Source organism: Anomaloglossus baeobatrachus, chromosome 4, assembly GCF_048569485.1.
Source record: "Anomaloglossus baeobatrachus isolate aAnoBae1 chromosome 4, aAnoBae1.hap1, whole genome shotgun sequence".
NCBI classification, from domain to species: Eukaryota; Metazoa; Chordata; class Amphibia; order Anura; family Aromobatidae; genus Anomaloglossus; species Anomaloglossus baeobatrachus.
In genome coordinates, this window is record NC_134356.1 from 394,841,845 (window position 1) to 394,864,128 (window position 22,284).

At 44.9% G+C, this 22,284-nt stretch overlaps 1 protein-coding gene across 1 annotated transcript in view; it reads left to right on the forward strand.

Moving 5' to 3' along the window:
* Positions 1-597: 597 nt before the first annotated feature.
* The window catches only part of USP6NL (USP6 N-terminal like), a 257,526-nt gene continuing 235,839 nt past the window's right edge, over positions 598-22,284 (forward strand). The window contains exon 1 of the mRNA XM_075345279.1: positions 598-770. Within this exon, the coding sequence (XP_075201394.1) occupies positions 767-770 (4 nt within the window). The 5' untranslated portion in view covers positions 598-766. The remainder of the gene's footprint in view (positions 771-22,284) is intronic.

Sequence of the window (22,284 nt, forward strand, 5' to 3'; positions counted from 1 at the left end):
TAAAAAAGTTACGGCTCTCGGAAGAAGGGGAGCAAAAAACAAAAACGGAAAGACGGGAAACGCCCGGGGGCTGAAGGGGTTAAAGAAATCGTGGCATCTTCTCACTGGTGTGCCCCTCCGCCAGCAGGCTGGGGTAACATTTCTGGTGTTACATATGCCACACTTGTTGGATTTATCAGGTGGGCTTCTCCATGCCCCGAGTTGGGAGAAACTAATGTGAAAATGCAGAAAGTGCCTACTTCGCGGCAGCATGCAGTGAACCCCTCGATGAATCAGGCCCATGTTATCCTGTGTGCGTTCAGCAGTAGCTTCCTCGGTTTCCGGCTGAGTAATGTCACCCTGTCACACCTCCATATTCCCGCCCTCCCGCACACGGAGCAGCATTGCTGTCACTCTCCATATCCCCACACAATGGGATTACTGAGCCCGGCTATTAATAGCAGTGTTTAGCATCGCTGAGCCAGACGCCCTGACCACGTCGCCGCCTTGATGACGTCACGCCCAGATCTCCGCCGCCTGCCTCCTCTTGACCCAGTGCCCCAGCCAATGGGAGGAGCCGTTCCCTTAGCAGTGGGCGTGGCTGGTGACGTGTCGAGGGTGGGGCCGGGCTCCCTGTGAGATGCGGAAGTTGGCCCCCAGCAGTGAGGCGGGTGCACCGGAAGGCGCTGAGAGGAGCGGGGATGTCCGGCTGGGGTAGTGCAGTGCCCGGGAGTCCCGGAGTGGTACGCAGCTGAGGGAGCCGCCGAGACCGCGTCCTGTCCCAGCTATGGGTGAGTGCTGGGGAAAAGTTCGAGTTGTAGTAGTGGGCAGGTGCTGCTCCGCGCTCCGGGACCGGGCTGAGCACCTCCACAGGGTGGTTGCCATGGTGATGTGGTGACATGACTGATGGGTGACACTAGGTACTGCTGGTTGTACAGGTGTTCCTGTCATCACTTCTTGCTTCAGAGGGGCGCCTGCTGAGTGGTCGGGGCCGGGCACTGTGCCCACCACAGGGTGTAGTGTGGGCTCTGCCCAGTGTAATCCAGCTGGTCCTGTGCAGCCATCATTAGTGCCTGAGCTGTTTCAGGATGGTTCCTCTCTGTGACACTTCTCTTAGTAGTGGGTAGAACCCTAGGTGACATCACCATGATAGTGTGGGCATGATGTTTATTCATGACAGTGTCTACCTGTCACCTTCCAGACATGGCGGCCAGGACATTCCTGAGATACTCCTCTCCAGAGCAGAAGTATGTAGGAATGCGGCTGTGCCCTGGACCAAGCCCCATCATGAGTGGATCTTAAATTACCAGGCTTCTCTCTGTCCTCAATTGGCCACAAGCTGCTCTCACTGCTGACCTGGCCATCCTTACTACAAGCCTGCCGCAGGGAAAATGCATGTGCTCTCCGCTCATCACCTGGAGTGGGGTCACACTAGCCTAATCCTGGGGGTCCGGCTGCTGAAAACCTTTGTGAGGAGGCGTTCTCGCTCTGCGCAGGAGGCCGTTCACACATCAGCCAGATGCTCGGACTGGCTGCAGCTCTCCCGACCCGAGCGTGACAGCCTCATATATCTCTACAAAACGATCATGGATGTGTAAAAGCCCAAAGAGCACATTTACTCCAGTCAATTAAATGAGTGTTTCTAAGGACGCTTGTTCACCTATGATCGGACTGACTGAACAGGCTGCCGATTACGTGATGAATGACCAAAACTCTTGTTTGTCGGGTGAAATAATTTTTAGGTTCCTTTAAAAATCTGTGTTCTCAGTAAACATCGCCTTGTGTAAACAGTACATGTGCCGCCGAGGACAATGATATTCTGCGCGTACAGGGCAATGTAGTATGGATCATTCTGTGCTCATGGTTGTATAGCAGTCTGCTCTTTATACCCCAACTGTTCAATGTAAATTGGCCAGTCTAAGGGCGCATTTACACGAAGTGATTGTGGCTGTTACTTGACCATTTGCAGTCATCTAATCGCCTGTTATATAGGATGGCCGCACTTCATGTACGCAGTGATTGTCCTGTGCACATAGAATATCATTGTTTACATCACATGTCCATGTGAGTGTTGCTGATAGAAATGGACCAACGCTCCCCCCCCCCCCCGATGTCAACCTAGTTTAATTCTAGTAATTTCCATTTTTACTTCACTGATATAGGTAGACTGTTAAGAGCCTTCAGACAATGTATTGGTAAGACTGATGGACTCAGATGTTGCACTGAAGTGCCAAGTACTTGTTCAGTGTGTCATCCGTGTTACCTGCATCCACATAGACATAATGGCTGCGCCTGATCCGTAAAGCGGATGAGAACAGGACCGGCTCTGAGTATCACGGACTGGAGACAGATCAGTTTTTAAAACCATTGTTCATACATCAATGAAATCACATTGTGTCTGGGCGGATCAATAATGTCCTGATTGGGCCCTCCACTGTTATTGCAAAGGCCTGCTTCCACTATAGATTCTAGCGCGACAATGTTTTCATGGCTGTTCTTTCTTTGAATGGCCCATTTCTCCCTGATTATTATTGGCAAAGTATAATGTGTCTCTAGAAAGAAAATCTGATCATCAGCAGGTTCTCAGCCTGGAGCAACCCTTCTAAGGCTAAGTTCACATGTCCAGTAATCACCCGTTAGAATGGATCCAGCAGCATACTGTTGGCAAAAAAAACTGCGTAGACAACTTTTTTTTTGTCCGTTTTTAAATAATTGATTTCAGCTGGATCCATTTGTTTTTTTAATAACCCTGAGTTTATGGATCCAGTAACTGATATTGATCTTCCATTTAAAACTGATCCAGTAAGAAAAGAACAGATCCTTTACAAATGATAGGAAAAACGGATGGCTCAATAGTAATCCACTAATTGGTCTGTTTTCTGTAGATTTCAATGTTAAGAAAAAAAAATAAAAACTGATCCAGATAAAATGAGTTTTTTGAAAACTGACAAAGTTTTGTTTTCACAACTTTTTTTTTTTTGCCAACTAATTGCTGCTGGGTCCGTTCTAATGGATAATTACTGGACATGTGACCTCAGCCTAAGGCCTCCTTCACACGCACGTGTCTCCGGTACGTGTTTGGCAGTTTTCTCACGTACCGGAGACACGTACACACGTGGACCTATGTATTCCTAATATTTTGGACACACGTATTTTCGCACGGAACGTGTGTCCGTTCCGTACTTACGTGTGTCCGTGTGTTTTTCATGCCGACATGTCCGTTTATCTCCGGCATCACGGGTGTCACACGGAACGCAAACGTGTCACACGTAACACACACTGATGTGTTCCGTGTGACACGCACCGGAGAAAAGACATGTGTCTGCGAGAAAAAAACCAAAACGTTACTCTCCTTCTCCTGCCCTCCTGTCTCTGCCGCTGCTGTCACTTGCTGCCGACCGCCGCTCATTATGCTAATTGAATATTCACTTCACTGCGGCCGGAAGCAGCAGCAGCGGGGAGTCGGCAGGACCGGAGACCGAAGATCAGCACCACAGACAGCGACGCCAGGGACAGGTGAGCAGAAAGTTCCCGTTCTCTGTGTGTTATCATGGAGAACACACGTGTGCCATACACACAGCTCACCGAGGGCAATATGCACCTCTGACACGTCCGTGAAAAACGTGCGTGTTTTTCAGGGACGTGTGAACTCAGCCTAAGAAACACTTGGACAACTCTCAGAATCTACCGTAGGTAACCAGTGAATATAGACATGTGGACATCTGACTGCTACAGTGATACTGTTATAGTTATAAAGCCTAAAAATATATAAAAGAAAAACAAATGACTCACACAAATACCTGCAACGGAAAGCACCTTTTATGTTTATTTTACTAATAAGACAGTGACTGTCTCTAGTGTTGTACCTGCATACCTTCTATGGCTGTGCAATTGTGGGCAATGCAGGCCCCATATCCTACGTTGTATGGTGCTGCTTTCATATTATACAAGTATACATATACAAATAATAAGCTGGTGTCCAACTATGCTCTCCATGTTGTGTAGCCCAGGCCCTAGATAGAAATATATTTATGTATACTTTATTGTTATTCTGCTTATTTCTGTGTTGTGCTTGCATTATGTGCATATATAAGGTGATGGTATCTGCATCCCATAACCTATCCTCTAAATATCCCTCTCTTTCAGGGCTGGGGAGAGTTGGTGGTGAGCCATACCTTTGCAATAAACCTAAGGTAGAATGGTGTTCCTTTACACTGCACTCATCCCACTAATGGTCCTGTGTGTTGTGGTGTGGCGTATTATCACAAAAACGTCTCCTTGTTCCACATAGTGATTGTCTTGTGCTGTGTGAAGCATCTGTCTGGTGACATCCAAGCATGGTCACAGAGCTTGCTCGGAGCCAGCGCGGGCGACCACATCCCGAAGACAAGGGAAGTTTTGTGTGCCCCTTGGATATGGTCTTATTTTCAGTGTTCTCCTCAACAATAGGATTGCTGTATGCCTCGCTATGGTTAAATGTGAAGTAACCAGTGTCTATGAGGATCTCAGTGTAACCATTTGAATGCCTTGTTCATGTGAATGTTTTTCGTTTTTGCTGCCTTGATTGAAGCTTAGTGATGTGCGGTGGAAAGGCGCCGTGCCAAAATGAATACGTTTGCACTGAAAAGCCTTCTGTTTATTTGCACTGCTGTTATGCCAACATCGGCAAAGCGCTCATTACTCTGCATGTTTATTACAACATTGAGCCTTTCATAGCATGGAATGACCAGTGTCCCTCCTGTCTGCATCCAGTTTGACTTGTATCATTCTTCTTGCCTGCAAGGCTGTAGGCTTAAATACACTTTTGCTTAAGGGAAACCTGTCATGTCCCCTATGCTCTCCAACCCAGGCAGCATTGATATCTGTGTGACAATAGTCCCTACCTTAGCAGCCCTGTCTGTTATTCACTAAAATCAATGTTTAAAAAAGGATTTAAAAACGCTGCTATTCCTTAGTTCTTTGACTAGTCGATGGGTTGTTAGTTTTCCCAGACTAGTAGGCTCCTTTTCTATGCTATCACGCCTTTGTGGGGGTGATTACACAATTTCCACAAGCCAGCGTCCCCACCAGTTCTGGAACTCTCGCGCATGTTCACGCACATTGAGTATGTGAAGTCAGGTGTTCGCACTCTCTGCTTCAGAGAGGCAACTGCATACGATCGGGAGAATAGCCTCTGTACTTAACAGCATGCGCAGTGCGCCTCTATCAAGCCAGGACGCATACACTCACCCTCAGGTTCAGTGTGAGTGACCAAAGCCGTGCACATGCGCAATGCGCAAGATTTCCAGGAGTTAGCGATGATGCTGGCTCGTGGAAATCATGTTATCACGCTCATAGGGGTGTGATAACATGAAAAGAGGCTGATTTAGTGTCTGTAAACTAACGCCCCATCGACTAGTCAAGACCCTAATTAGCAAAGTTTCTAAATCCTTTTTTTAAACATTAGTTTTAGTGAACCATATACAGGGCTGGTTAGGCAGGGAATATTGTCATACAGATATCAATGCTGCTGGGTTGGAGGCTTTTAAACTTGCCTTAAAGGGAATTTGTTACCAGTATTTCACACCCGAAACTATTCTATGGACATGTAGCGCTCTCAAAAATAAGTCCAGCAATACCTTTTATATGGCCGGCTGTTCCTAGTTTCTGAGAAGTCAGTGTTTAATATGGATATGCAAATTAATATGTTAACTCTGAAACCTCTGTCACTGCAGCTCTATTCCCTAGCCAACATGGCCTCCTGTAGACCTAACAGCTTTTTTTTTTGCTGAAGTCACCTGGCATAGAGGCTGTCAGTCAAGAAGGAGGAGGTGGCGCTGGGTGGTAAATAGAGCTAGAGTGACGGAGGCTTCAGATCTTTCGTAACTATTTGCACATCAAGTTAAACGCTGATTTCTCAGGAACGGTAGAAGGCTGGTCATGTAAAGGTATTGCTGGATTTGTCTTTGAAAGTATTATCTGCACATATAAATAGTTAGGGCTGTGGAATCCCGCTGACAGCTTCCCTTTATATATCTTTTTAATGTTTTCAACATGTGTCTGTAGTGACATTTACTGTCATACAAAAGCTAATAGATGTGTCATCATATATATGATAGAAATGGGAAAACAGCGACGTGTTAAATTGTAATTGGGTCTGTATTTAGCTAGTATAAAAACAACTTTTGCAGCTTTGTTAAAAAAAAATTCTACAGCAAGGTCGGCTTCATGCAACATTTCGCATTTTTTTTCCCACACTTTTTTTTTTTTGTTTGAAAATGCTCCACAGTGTAGAAATTATGGAATTGGCTATACATATTTGGCATTTGTGGCTTTTATTCCCATAGGCTTCTCCACGGGACATTAGAAATACCACAAAAAATGTTTTTAAAATCCTGAACACCGGTGCACAGAATTGAATAATTTTACTTCTTAAATGCAAAGTTAAACGACTTTCTTAATATTTATTAAAAATTTCCTTCCATTTTGCAAGCCAAGTCTCTGACCACTCACTTTCCACACTCTATCTCCTTTATAAATGGGCCTTAAAGGGAACCTGTCAGCAGAAATTTTGCAATAAACCTAAAAGATTCCCCTCTGCAGCTCCTGGGCTGCATTCTGGAAAGGTTCCTGTTGTTATTGTGCCCCTTATGAGACCAAAATAAAGACTTTATAAAGTCTTACCTTTTTGTATGCTAATCTTTTTTTTTTTTTTTTTATGTACACGTGGGCGGGTTGTCTTGCGTTCGTTAGTCACCCTCCTGCCGCTTTACGCTGTCCCCCATTGCTCATTTCCATACCTCAGGACGCTGCCCAGTGCTCCCGAGGTCTTGCGCATGCCCAGTGCCACTCTCGCGGGACTGAGCACTGTGCATTGTGACTGCTGGTGACGTGATTGCGCAGGCGTGAGATTATGGGTGGCGCTGTGATTGTCATCATCAACTACCCGCCAATAATCTCGTGCCCCTGCTTTTCACTCTGCCTCCACCGTTATGCTGCTCCGCTCCTCCCATCTATTTCCTGCTCCAGGTAAAGATGGGTAAGAGGTGACGTGGGTTCATCTGGCCAGCGCTTGCGCAGAACAGTGGAGGCAGAGGGGAAAGCGCGGGCACGAGATTATGGGCGGGCACTTGCTGATGACAATCACAGCACCGCCCATAATCTCACATCTGTGCAATCACGTCACCAGAGGTCACACTGTGCACAGTGCTCAGTCCCGCGAGAGTGGCATGGTGCATGCGCGAGACCTCGGGAGCACTGGCGGCGTCCTCAGTTATGGAAATGAGCGATGGGGGACGGCGTAAAGCGGCAGGAGGGCGACTAACGGACGCAAGACAGCCCCTGTGTGCATAAAAAAGATAGCATACAAAAAGGTAAGACTTTATAAAGTCTTTATTTTGGTCTCACAGGGGCACAATAACAGGAACTTTGCTAGAATGCAGCCGAGGAGCTGCACAGAGAGGGAATCTTTTAGGTTTATTGCAAAATTTCTGCTGACAGGTTCCCTTTAAGGCAAAAAAAGGAAAGCAAATCTGTTTCTCAGCTATGTGTTTCCCCCTCCACTGATTGTCAGCATACGTCTCTCCTTATTGGTAAAAAAAATTGAAAAAAATCCAGCACTCAAAGCATTCAACTGAAATTGTTTTATATTTTATTCATTGATCTGTGTAATTATTAAAGTTGTCTCTCCAGTAAAGGAGACAAACTCTAGCACAGCGCCACCTATTGGAAGTAGCGATCCTAAAAGTCACAAGTGGATTTTCAACAATCCATTGCAATATGACTCAGGATATATAAGCCAGATCAGAATCCCAATTTGCAGACACGGTGTTTCGGGGTGCTTGCCCCTCGTCAGTGCAAAGTATGGGGGTGTCTGATCTGGCTCATGAGAAAGCTATGTGGGGACCACGGGGGAACACTATTCTCCTTAAGGAGACTTTGCAAGCCAGTCTGGCTGCCAGGTAAGGGGACTTATAGCTGCAATGCCCCTCTGGGAAATATTCAAATTGTCTCTCCAGTAAAGGAGACAAACTCTAGCACAGCGCCACCTATTGGAAGTAGCGATCCTAAAAGTCACAAGTGGATTTTCAACAATCCATTGCAATATGACTCAGGATATATAAGCCAGATCAGAATCCCAATTTGCAGACACGGTGTTTCGGGGTGCTTGCCCCTCGTCAGTGCAAAGTATGGGGGTGTCTGATCTGGCTCATGAGAAAGCTATGTGGGGACCACGGGGGAACACTATTCTCCTTAAGGAGACTTTGCAAGCCAGTCTGGCTGCCAGGTAAGGGGACTTATAGCTGCAATGCCCCTCTGGGAAATATTCAAATTGTCTCTCCAGTAAAGGAGACAAACTCTAGCACAGCGCCACCTATTGGAAGTAGCGATCCTAAAAGTCACAAGTGGATTTTCAACAATCCATTGCAATATGACTCAGGATATATAAGCCAGATCAGAATCCCAATTTGCAGACACGGTGTTTCGGGGTGCTTGCCCCTCGTCAGTGCAAAGTATGGGGGTGTCTGATCTGGCTCATGAGAAAGCTATGTGGGGACCACGGGGGAACACTATTCTCCTTAAGGAGACTTTGCAAGCCAGTCTGGCTGCCAGGTAAGGGGACTTATAGCTGCAATGCCCCTCTGGGAAATATTCAAATTGTCTCTCCAGTAAAGGAGACAAACTCTAGCACAGCGCCACCTATTGGAAGTAGCGATCCTAAAAGTCACAAGTGGATTTTCAACAATCCATTGCAATATGACTCAGGATATATAAGCCAGATCAGAATCCCAATTTGCAGACACGGTGTTTCGGGGTGCTTGCCCCTCGTCAGTGCAAAGTATGGGGGTGTCTGATCTGGCTCATGAGAAAGCTATGTGGGGACCACGGGGGAACACTATTCTCCTTAAGGAGACTTTGCAAGCCAGTCTGGCTGCCAGGTAAGGGGACTTATAGCTGCAATGCCCCTCTGGGAAATATTCAAATTGTCTCTCCAGTAAAGGAGACAAACTCTAGCACAGCGCCACCTATTGGAAGTAGCGATCCTAAAAGTCACAAGTGGATTTTCAACAATCCATTGCAATATGACTCAGGATATATAAGCCAGATCAGAATCCCAATTTGCAGACACGGTGTTTCGGGGTGCTTGCCCCTCGTCAGTGCAAAGTATGGGGGTGTCTGATCTGGCTCATGAGAAAGCTATGTGGGGACCACGGGGGAACACTATTCTCCTTAAGGAGACTTTGCAAGCCAGTCTGGCTGCCAGGTAAGGGGACTTATAGCTGCAATGCCCCTCTGGGAAATATTCAAATTGTCTCTCCAGTAAAGGAGACAAACTCTAGCACAGCGCCACCTATTGGAAGTAGCGATCCTAAAAGTCACAAGTGGATTTTCAACAATCCATTGCAATATGACTCAGGATATATAAGCCAGATCAGAATCCCAATTTGCAGACAGTGTTTCGGGTGCTTGCCCCTCGTCAGTGCAAAGTATGGGGGTGTCTGATCTGGCTCATGAGAAAGCTATGTGGGGACCACGGGGGAACACTATTCTCCTTAAGGAGACTTTGCAAGCCAGTCTGGCTGCCAGGTAAGGGGACTTATAGCTGCAATGCCCCTCTGGGAAATATTCAAATTGTCTCTCCAGTAAAGGAGACAAACTCTAGCACAGCGCCACCTATTGGAAGTAGCGATCCTAAAAGTCACAAGTGGATTTTCAACAATCCATTGCAATATGACTCAGGATATATAAGCCAGATCAGAATCCCAATTTGCAGACACGGTGTTTCGGGGTGCTTGCCCCTCGTCAGTGCAAAGTATGGGGGTGTCTGATCTGGCTCATGAGAAAGCTATGTGGGGACCACGGGGGAACACTATTCTCCTTAAGGAGACTTTGCAAGCCAGTCTGGCTGCCAGGTAAGGGGACTTATAGCTGCAATGCCCCTCTGGGAAATATTCAAATTGTCTCTCCAGTAAAGGAGACAAACTCTAGCACAGCGCCACCTATTGGAAGTAGCGATCCTAAAAGTCACAAGTGGATTTTCAACAATCCATTGCAATATGACTCAGGATATATAAGCCAGATCAGAATCCCAATTTGCAGACACGGTGTTTCGGGGTGCTTGCCCCTCGTCAGTGCAAAGTTTAATTATTAAAGACGTTTCGGTCATCCGACCTTCATCAGTTTACACTACAATAAAAAGATACATAAAGATTTTTAAGTATACAGAAATAATGGCATTATACAATCATGGTAACAAGAAAAGGCAGAAATATTCACCACATTGTAATGCATGAATCATGAACTATGATATACAAAAAAATGTCAACAAAAAGACAAAAGTGAAGAATCTGTCAGTTGAGCCGCTTCACTAGCAGATATAATGTCCACCTAAAGATATAATTGAAATACAAATAAAATGTAGCATAATAGAACCATTATACAACAAAAGGGGAACCAAACAGGAAACCCAAAAATTTATCCAAAAAATGTGTATCTTGCTAATATAGAAGGACAAAGAGCCTAAGCACCAGCACTGAAACACTATTCTACTCTGATAAAACAGACAATACACAGAAATACCAAGCAATGGACACTCACCAGAAAGGGTTCTGTAGAAATATATGAAAAAGCTGGACCAGATGAAAAAGCTGCCCGTCCGGGTCTGCAGTCAATGTAATCTGACAGTCCAATGTCCAGATTTAAATAGACCGCTCAATTAGCTCATTAACAAGTTCCAGAGCGTCACTTCCGGTCCGGAGACCGGAAGTGACATCACGGAGCGTCACTTCCGGTCCGAAAACCGGAAGTGACGTCACGGAGCGTCACTTCCGGTCCGAAAACCGGAAGTGACGTCACCGGCTGGCAATGTGTAAATCCTGATGGTTGGCAACTGTAGACATACCCAGACAGCCACTCCTCACCGCAGAACGTCACTTCCGGTCCGCAAACCGGAAGTGACGATCCTGGTTAGCAATATGTAAACCAGATGATTGGCAAGCGTTAAAATTGCGCTGACTGGCAATGTCCCCTTATGCAATAACCATGAAATAAGGGTAATTAAGCCCAAAATAGTGTAATGAATAAGAGACTCTATGGGTAACATTATTTGAAGACAAATTACCTAAAAGGTCAAATAAAAGAAGAAATAGAAGAAATAAAATGAGAGGACTAAGGGAATGGTGTATTTATTCGAAATCAATTTAATAATTTTTTATCAACTATAATCAACCCTAGTAAAAACAGGAAAAAAGAAAAAAAGAAAGAGAAAAGCTAAGGGGAATGTACATAAGAGGGGGAGGGGGGGTGGGGGGGGGGAGGGAAAGGAGAGGGGGTAGGGATTGGCTGGGGGAGGGGGGAGGGGGGGGAAGGGGGGAGGAGGGGAAAAGGGGGGGGGAGGGAAGGGGAGAAGGGGAGGAAGGGGAAGGGGGAGGGAAGGGGAAGGAAAGACTATGGAAGAAAGGGATCAAGGGAAAATTAGTAATGTGTAAAAAAACTAAAACTAGGGAAAAAGCAGGAAAGAGGATTATGTTAAGAAAGAAACAGAAAGAAAATTATAGGAAAATACCTAAAGGGACCGGCCATCATCAAGTCAGTGATCAACTCCTCTGAAAAAGATAATAATAAGTAGGCATAAATGAATGTAAAGCTATAAAAAACTAGAAGTATCGAAATCACGATTAAGGCCTTTGGGCTCCAAAGTCTGAAGAGTAAAAATCCAAAACGCCTCCCTTTGTTTCAATTTTTTAACCCTATCACCTCCTCTTCTATTTGGCAAAACCTGCTCCAACACCTGGAACCGTAATTGACTAACACTATGTCCCTGTTTATGAAAATGAGATGGAAGAGGTAAAGTCAATCTCTCGCACCTGATGGTGGATTTATGTTGTGATATACGTTCCTTAACAGTCTGGGTGGTTTCACCTACATAGAGTAGGCCACAAGGACACTTCACTACATATACAACATAAGATGTCTCACAGGTGAAAAAACCTCTAATTGGATAACCCCGACCACTATAGGGATGCAAAACTCTATCACCTTTCAACACATTACTGCATTGGGCACAATTTAAACATGGGAAAGTACCACGTCTCTGGGTATAAAGATGAGTTTGAACGGGTCCAGTCACACCGGCGCCCACATCAGCTCTCACCAATTTATTACTGAGATTGGACGGTCGTCTAAAACAAGGAAGAAAAGGTGATTTAAATTCTTCCACCTCAGGGTACCCTTTACGCAAGATGTTCCAATGACTTCTGATGAATTTATGAATTTTGTAAGAAAAGGGATGGTAAGTATGAACGAAAGCCAAACGTTTATCTCTAGCCTTACCAATAGAAGATTCGGTATTCACACTAGCACTATTCAAAACCTCCTGTGGATAACCCCTCGCCAGAAACTTAGTCCTCATCTCCTGTAATCTGGTAACTTTAATTTCTTGTTGGTTAACAATCCTATGTACCCTAAGAAAACTGGGACTTAGGTATAGAATTCTTCATGGCCTTGGGATGACAACTATCATATGCGAGTAAGTTATTCCTGTCCGTCGACTTTATGTACAAATCAGTTTGTAAATGTCCATTCTCTAATTTCGTAACAGTGACATCTAAAAAATTGATATGATGTAAATCATATTGTATAACAAATTGAAGTTCAGACCAAATGCTGTTAATATAATTATGGAACTCCATGATGGAATCCAACGGGCCAACCCATATGCAAAAAACGTCGTCAATTAATCGCTTCCAACACTTGCAGTGCTCTTGAAATCCCTTATGTGGATATATGAATGTATCTTCAAAGTAAGACATGTACGTATTTGCATACGGGGGCGCTACGTTGGACCCCATCGCGGTCCCCTGTTTTTGAATATAATAGATGTCCTGAAACAAAAAGAAATTTTCAGTTAACACTATTTGTAATAAGTCCAGACAGAAATCACTTGTATCACTCGAAAAGTTATGTTGTAACAATAACTCACGAACTGCTGACATGCCCTTCTGATGTACAATAGACGTATATAAACTTGTCACATCCCAAGTCACGAGAAAAGCATCAAATGGAATGATATCAAGCCCACGAATCACCTCTAGGAAGTGACCAGTGTCCAACAGGAAAGAAGGAATGTTTTTAGTCAAAGGAGTAATAATCTTCTCAAGTAAGATAGCTAAAGGGGAAAGGATAGAATCTGTGCCCGCCACTATAGGTCTACCAGGAGGATTCACCAAGGTCTTATGAATTTTGGGGAGTACATAAAAGTTAATGAGCTAATTGAGCGGTCTATTTAAATCTGGACATTGGACTGTCAGATTACATTGACTGCAGACCCGGACGGGCAGCTTTTCATCTGGTCCAGCTTTTTCATATATTTCTACAGAACCCTTTCTGGTGAGTGTCCATTGCTTGGTATTTCTGTGTATTGTCTGTTTTATCAGAGTAGAATAGTGTTTCAGTGCTGGTGCTTAGGCTCTTTGTCCTTCTATATTAGCAAGATACACATTTTTTGGATACATTTTTGGGTTTCCTGTTTGGTTCCCCTTTTGTTGTATAATGGTTCTATTATGCTACATTTTATTTGTATTTCAATTATATCTTTAGGTGGACATTATATCTGCTAGTGAAGCGGCTCAACTGACAGATTCTTCACTTTTGTCTTTTTGTTGACATTTTTTTGTATATCATAGTTCATGATTCATGCATTACAATGTGGTGAATATTTCTGCCTTTTCTTGTTACCATGATTGTATAATGCCATTATTTCTGTATACTTAAAAATCTTTTATGTATCTTTTTATTGTAGTGTAAACTGATGAAGGTCGGATGACCGAAACGTCTTTAATAATTACACAGATCAATGAATAAAATATAAAACAATTTCAGTTGAATGCTTTGAGTGCTGGATTTTTTTCAATTTTTTGATCTGGGGTGGGACCCTATCCAAGCACCAGCAATTATAGAAGGAGTGCCACATTTCTATATTTTATATAGTATCTCCTTATTGGTAGTCAGTCAGCACAAAATGACTGTTCATACAAAATACTGGCGTTCGGTGCATCGTGGCGTAATCAAAGATTTAAAGCACCACTCCAGCGTTTGATATTCTTTTTTTTTTTTTTTTTCAGTGCTGGGGTGGTGATTTTAATCTAAGTAATCTAAGGTCCCTGCCCTCTGTATTATACTCACCCTCCAGCATCTTCACCCTTTTACCGACACCGCTCCAGTCCCACGGTGCCATCTTGTGACCGCAACTTCTTACTGGCAGTAAGTCTGAAGTTACGTTCCATGCTCTCAGTGCAAGTGTATGAGAGCCAGAACGAGGCTCTCATAGATTTGCATAGAAGAGTGATCTCTGACGTGCTCGATGAAACATTGGTTGGTCTGCAGTTTGTGACCTGCTGGATCTCTCGACTGGTGTGACTAGAAGGTGAAGATGGCTACAGGGGAGTATAAGACTGGGGTTAGGGAACTTTATATTAGAAGCACCACCTCAGTATCACTCCAGCGGGTTTTTGTTTTGTTTTTAAGTGCACTTTCACACCTACTTGTGTTCTTTGCATCACTGTCCCTCTCTGACTTTGTAAAGCCAGTGCTGTCTATCACAGAAAAGTAAGGGTGTGGATAGAGGGAAAACAAATACCATAGGTGGGAAGGTGTACCTAATGTTTGGAATGGTACACGAAGCACCTGGACGTGGTATGAACAGTCAATCTGTGCTAACAGAGGGAACCTATTAACAGGTTTTTGCTGTGTAAGCTGATGACCGCATAATGTTGGGGGTTAAAAAACAAAAAACACTGTTTCCCATCAGTGTGTGTGCTGTTATTTACGTAAACTAAAGGGTTTATTACCCTGTGATTAGCATTGCAGGACTAGAAACTCTTTTGTACAGGAGAGGCATGCCCCTGCTGTGTTCTGCAGCTGTAAGATCTATTTGATAAGGTGTACACTTTGTGTTTTGCAATGTATACTTTTTTATGGATAAACCCGTACCCACTACAATCTTTGGTGCTCGTCACGTCAGATTTGTCATGTCCATTTTGATACAAGGCATAGACGGCACACGGATGCCTGTCTTTTTGTTTTTACGAGAAGATCACTGTTTGAAAGAAAAAAAATAAAGGTCCCACTGACCAAACTGGCTAAACAGTGATGCATTGGGGTCTATTCAGAGCATATTGGAGTCTCTATTATTAATTACTGCTGCTGTAATGGCTGGGTGCTGTGTATAGGGAGAGTGTGATGAAGAGTGTTCCAATTATCTCCTGGTATTCGGCACATTATATGGGGCGTCACTATATTAGACACCTTGATGTAATATCACAGATTCCGCATCACAGATCATGAGCCATGTTAAAACCTGATCTCCCAGTATAATATACTGTATGTCTTGTTCATTGTGTGTTCTGTAATCCCCTGCGGCTAATAATTCCTGATCACTGAGCCAATAAATGGCTTTTGGCCAAATCTGTTCGGCTTTCCTGTCCATGTAAATCAATCTTTTAGCATTTCATACTAACGAATGTAGGTTGACATCATATCTGATCTTGAGCAAACGGCCATTGTTCCCCTGGCAAAATGTTGACTTCCTCTTCTCTGTCTGGCCTCACTGAAACCTGCCACTGTTTTTATTATTAGTCATTACCTCTTTTTTTTTCTCTTATTTTTAGTTTATCAAAGTGAACTTTGCAAACACAAATACCCGTCTTGTATGAATAGCCACATATCCAAAGCTCCACTTACAAAATCTGTGTTATGGTTATTTGGGTTCTCATAAAAGGTATTATTTATTAACTTGGATAGATACGGTAATTGAAGTATATATAGGCATCTGAGCATATGCTCTGTGAATGTTCTATTTCTTGGCATATTCGTCTTGTACAGTACACTTTATTGGGCCCAGTCATGTATATGAACACCTGCATACATCTTTCCTCCCGTAGCTCCGAGCTTGACTAGCTGCTTAGCTTGATTAGACTTGTACTTAATACTGATATGTAGATTTGTCACTTACACTATAGGCACCTTTAACATGGTTAACCTTTAATCACATGTATTTACTTTTGGTTATTAAAATTGCACCACGTTTTAGTCTGCACTCTTCAGTCCTTCATTCATTTACAGTCTCTCATTGTAGTATGGGCCCATTTAGACGGGTTGATGACACTAAACAAGCGTGTATAGATAGGAATAGTTGTTTCCTGATTGTCAGCCTGTCTAAAGATGGTGTCGCACACAGCGACGATGGCAACGACATCGCTGCTAAGTCGCCATTTTCTGTGACGTAGCAATGATCTCAACAGCGACGTCGCTGTGTGTGACATATAACACTGATCAGACCCCCTGCTGCGAGATCGCTGCTATCCCACTGTGCCACATGCATCCGTGTGTTTGACACCGCAGCAGTGACGGTCGTGACGACGCTGAAGGCAGTGACGTAGGACTGAAGGCAGGACAAGGGCGTGTTTTTGCGGTGTATTTTAAAACGCCCCCACAACTCTGATTGGTGGTCATAACAGCGTTCCGATTGGGTAACTTGCCGAAGGTGTTACTACGTGGAACAAAGAATGGAACTTAAAGAATGAAATCACTGTAACAGTTAGTGATTTCATTCTTTAAGTTCCATTCTTTGTTCCACGTAGTAGAGTCTTTCTGGTGTCGCTAGTTTGTCGTTCTTTGGGTGACCGTGCCAAACAAAGGAAGACACAATCAGGCACCGCTGTAGTGATCACCAATCGGAACAGAGGGGCGTGAAAAGGGCATTGCAAAGGCGCTGTAGCGATCACCAATCGGAACAGAGGGGCGTGAAAAGAGGCAACGCAAAACATGTCTAGGGGTAAATACCACGCCTCTATTAAGGTCTGAGTCGTCGCATAGCGACGCGTGTGACACGTCCCAACGACCGTCGAGGTCGCTATGATCGCTGCTCCGTCGCTGCTTAAAATTACATGTTTGACAGCTTACTAGCAATCATGTAAGGTCGCTGTTACGTCACAGGAAATGGTGATGTAACAGTGACGTCTTTGTCGTTGTGTGTGAACCTAGCACAACGACGTCGCTGTTGAGGTCGTTGCTACGTCACAGAAAATGGCGACTTAGCAGCAATGTCGTCGTCGCTGTGTGTGACACCACCTTAAAAAGGCCAACAGTCACCCCCATGACAGTCACCTAATTTATTGGGTGAATTAATTTTTATGCTTGCTCAAAAATCCTCCCCAAGCAGCACATCGTCCTGTGTAGATGTGTACAGAACAATTGTATTAATAAGCTCTGCACACATGGTAGTGCATTTGGCCTGTATATATTGACTATTAAATGACTGCCGTTCGACTTTCATGTAGCTGAATAGCAGTTGCTTAACGGCCTCAGTCAGCTCTTGTAAATGGGCTTTTCCACTAGGACAACCCCTTCTCATTTCACGTTTCCCCATATATATATACATGTCCTTACGGTGACAAACAGCGGATTGGCCGCTGGCCTCGCCCCCCCCCCCCGCGCGGATTGGCCGCTCTGCTCCTCCCCCGCACGGATTGGCCGCTCGCCTCCGGTCCGCCCCCCTGCACGGATTGGCCGCTCGCCCAGGCTCCGCCCCCACACGGAATGGCTTCTCGCCCCGAGGTGAGCGCATCAAGGTCCTGCAGTGGCGGAACACACACACACACACACACACACACACACACACACACACGAACAGACACACACACACAAGAACAGACACACACACACAAGAACAGACACACACACACACACAAGAACAGACACACACACACACACAAGAACAGACACACACACACACACACAAGAACAGACACACACACACACACAAGAACAGACACACACACACACACACACACACACACACAAGAACAGACACACACACACACACACACACACACACACACACACACACACACACAAGAACAGACACACACACACACACACAAGAACAGACACACACACACACACACACACACACAAGAACAGACACACACACACACACACAAGAACAGACACACACACACACACACACACACACAAGAACAGACACACACACACACACAAGAACAGACACACACACACACACACAAGAACAGACACACACACACACACACACAAGAACAGACACACACACACACACAAGAACAGACACACACACACACAAGAACAGACACACACACACAAGAACAGACACACACACACACACACACACACACACACAAGAACAGACACACACACACACACACACACACAAGAACAGACACACACACACACACACACACACACACAAGAACAGACACACACACACACACACACACACACACACACACACACACACACACACACACACACACACACACACACACAAGAACAGACACACACACACAAGAACAGACACACACACACAAGAACAGACACACACACACAAGAACAGACACACACACACACAAGAACAGACACACACACACACACAAGAACAGACACACACACACACACAAGAACAGACACACACACACACACACACACACACACAAGAACAGACACACACACACACACACACACACACACACACACACACACACACAAGAACAGACACACACACACACACACAAGAACAGACACACACACACACACACACACACACAAGAACAGACACACACACACACACACACACACACAAGAACAGACACACACACACACACACAAGAACAGACACACACACACACAAGAACAGACACACACACACACACACAAGAACAGACACACACACACACACACACAAGAACAGACACACACACACACACAAGAACAGACACACACACACACACAAGAACAGACACACACACACAAGAACAGACACACACACACACACACACACACACACACACACAAGAACAGACACACACACACACACACACACACAAGAACAGACACACACACACACACACACACACACACACAAGAACAGACACACACACACACACACACACACACACAAGAACAGACACACACACACACACACACAAGAACAGACACACACACACACACACACACACACACAAGAACAGACACACACACACACACACAAGAACAGACACACACACACACACACACAAGAACAGACACACACACACACACAAGAACAGACACACACACACACACAAGAACAGACACACACACACAAGAACAGACACACACACACACACACACACACAAGAACAGACACACACACACACACACACACACACACACAAGAACACACACACACACACACACAAGAACAGACACACTCTCACACACACCTCACACACACATCAGATCGCATCCACATACTCACAACATCCCGTGATATCGCTTGCTTCTCGGCGGCGATACTGTGCAGTGATCTTCCATGACCTGCCGGAGGATCACATGGCCGGAAGCATGTGGTATCTCTGGATGTTGTGATTGTGTCAGCGCGTATGTGCGATATCGTCAGTGTGTGTGTGAGTGTATGCGACCGGATGTGTGTGAGTGAGTGTATGCGATCAGATGTGTGTGTGAGTGTATGCGATCGGATCTGTGAGTGTCGGCAGAGGAGCACGGCGTGCAGCACAGCTGCTGGGACCGCCCACCGGTGGGCACAGGGAGAAGTTGGGTGATTGTGGAGCACGATGGGGAGTGGAGATGGAGCACGATGGGGGGTGCGCAGCATGGGGGATGGAGCACGATGGGGGGTGCGCAGCATGGGGGATGGAGTACGATGGGGGTGCACACCTCCCCCCAAAACACGCACACACGCACAACACACACTGCACAACACACCACACACACACACACTGGGAACCACAAACACTGCCCTACACAGACACCCACACACACACAACACCCAACACACAAACACCGCAGCACACACAAATATATGCACATACCGCACAACACACACATTGCACAAAACATACCTCCCCCCCAAAACACACACCCACACAAACCGCGCAACACACATACACAACGATACACACACACACAGCGCTCCACAAATAACGACACACAACGCAACACACAAACAACACCGCTCTCAACCCCCGCCACACCCAGACAACACCCAGAACATGTACAGCCCCTACACAAACACTTGGTAACTACACACAACAATATATATATATATATATATATCTCAAAAATAATACATTAACTACACAATAAATTCTAGAATACCCGATGCGAAGAATCGGGCCACCTTCTAGTTATAATAAAAAAGCCTATAGTTGCCTCTGGGGCCAGTGTGCTTCCAGCAGTGTCTGGGCTCATTTGGGGTTGTGACGTCACATGAGCCCAAAGACCAATCACCGCCGACTTCTCTCTCCCTGTCTTCGGACACAGGAGCCATTAGTAGGGAGTGAACAGCAGCCGCAGCTTTACACACTTGCCAGTGGGGCTTTTATATATTTCCTGCCCTTCCTGGAAGTTTTCAGCAGGCTCTTATGAGCAGAGGCAGGATTACTATGGCGTGTAACACTCAGCTGCCAATACAGGATCCACCAATCCCAACAGGTGATGTTACAGCTGTCCCTGCTCCCCCCCCCCCGCCCCCCCCTTTTCTCACAATGACCTTTGCAAATGCTGATTAGGCTGCTTGCACACATCTGGTTTTTGCAGTGCGGCACAATATGGCGCTCTGTAGAAAAAACGCAACAGTTTTTTTTTTGCTGCCGGTTGCGGATTTTCCCCACATAGACTTGCATTAGCGCTGTATTGTGCCGCATGGCCTTGTATTGCGATCGTTTTTTGCCGGATGCGGCATATTTAGGCCATTCGGCGGCCGGATGGAACGTTGCCTGGCACGTTTTTTTGTGCGACGAAAAAAGCGTATCGCGCCGGATTCGGCGCGATTCACAATGCAAGCCTATGGCAACAGGATGTGTTTTTTTGCGCTGCGCATGCTCAGTATCAAGCCGCATCCATCAAAAACCAAACGGGCCGCATGGGAAAAACGTATGCAACGGACCCGTTTTTTTTCGCCGCATCCGTTGCATAGGTTTTTGAGCCGCACTGCTAAAACCGGATGTCTGAAAGCAGCCTTAGATGCTTCAGCACAAAATATGGGCTGTCTGTTTATTTTGGCCATGTATTTCCTGAAACAAATGGTAGGTTAGTCTAAAAGCCCCACTTGCCATTGGAAAATTGCTATTTATTTTTAAGACTGATTTGTTATACAGGGACCCCCCCCCCCCATTAAAATGCAGTTTTACAGCGTTTCGGTGCGTTTTCGGCTGTGTTTTGCTGCGTTTTTGATCACTGAGTTTTGTTGTTTTTCCAATGCATTGCATGGGTGAAAAATGCTGAAAAGAATTGACATGGTGATTTTTTTTTTTTTTTTTTTTTTTTTTTTTTAAGCTTAAAAACGCAGCTAAAAAAAAAAATAAATTTTGTGCGGACAGCAAAAATGAAAAGTCATAGACTTTACTGGGGAAGCAAAGTCATGCAGTTTTGAGCCCAAAAACGCACAAAAAGGCAACCGAAAAATGCGCAAAAACGCTTAGTGCACACATAGCCTTAGAGTTTGGGAGACCTATTCCCTGCCACCAGTTCAGTCTCGCTTTTACTAGTGCTGTAGTTCTTGTGTTTCCAGTATAGTGGGCACATGTTCTTTTCATGGTTTAGGTGGTTATTTATGGCTGGAAATCCCCACAGGATCCATTGTGTGCACCTTGCTGTTTGTTCTAAGTTTCCCTGAATGTTATTACAGCAGCGGAAAAGACGGCAGTTGTCAAAACATGATTTCATGTGCCTTATTTTTGTTGTTTTTCGTTAACATTAGCCCCAAAGTTCATATATGTGATGTTCGCAATATAAGAACCCATCCACAGGCCCCTGTTATATGTTCTCTAGAGGTGTGGCCATTCCATGATTGCTGCCATGGCGGTAAAGTGCAAAGACAACCTCATTAATGCAAAATATGTGGAAAAAAGGATAAGCAGCTAACATCTGCATAATAAGGATGCAGGGATGTGAACGGGATTGCTGACAAACTATGTAGGAAGTTGAATTGCTCTCGTTTACGTGAATTCAATCACTGCAATAATCATAAGGGTTTTCTGTCTGCTTTTTCCTGGCATCCAGGCGGCTAAAGGGATTTTCTTAAATTCAACACTTTCTTTTTAATTCCTATAGAAATCTTTACATCATTCTATAATAGCCTGATCTACTGTACTATATAGATGAAGTAAAATCTCTTTAGTGCTGCCTTAGGCTATGTGCGCACTAGAAATGTCCTTTTTCTCAAGAAACTTTCTTGAGAGACATTCTGGGAGTTGAAGATTCTCGCACCTGCGGGAAAAAAAAACGCAC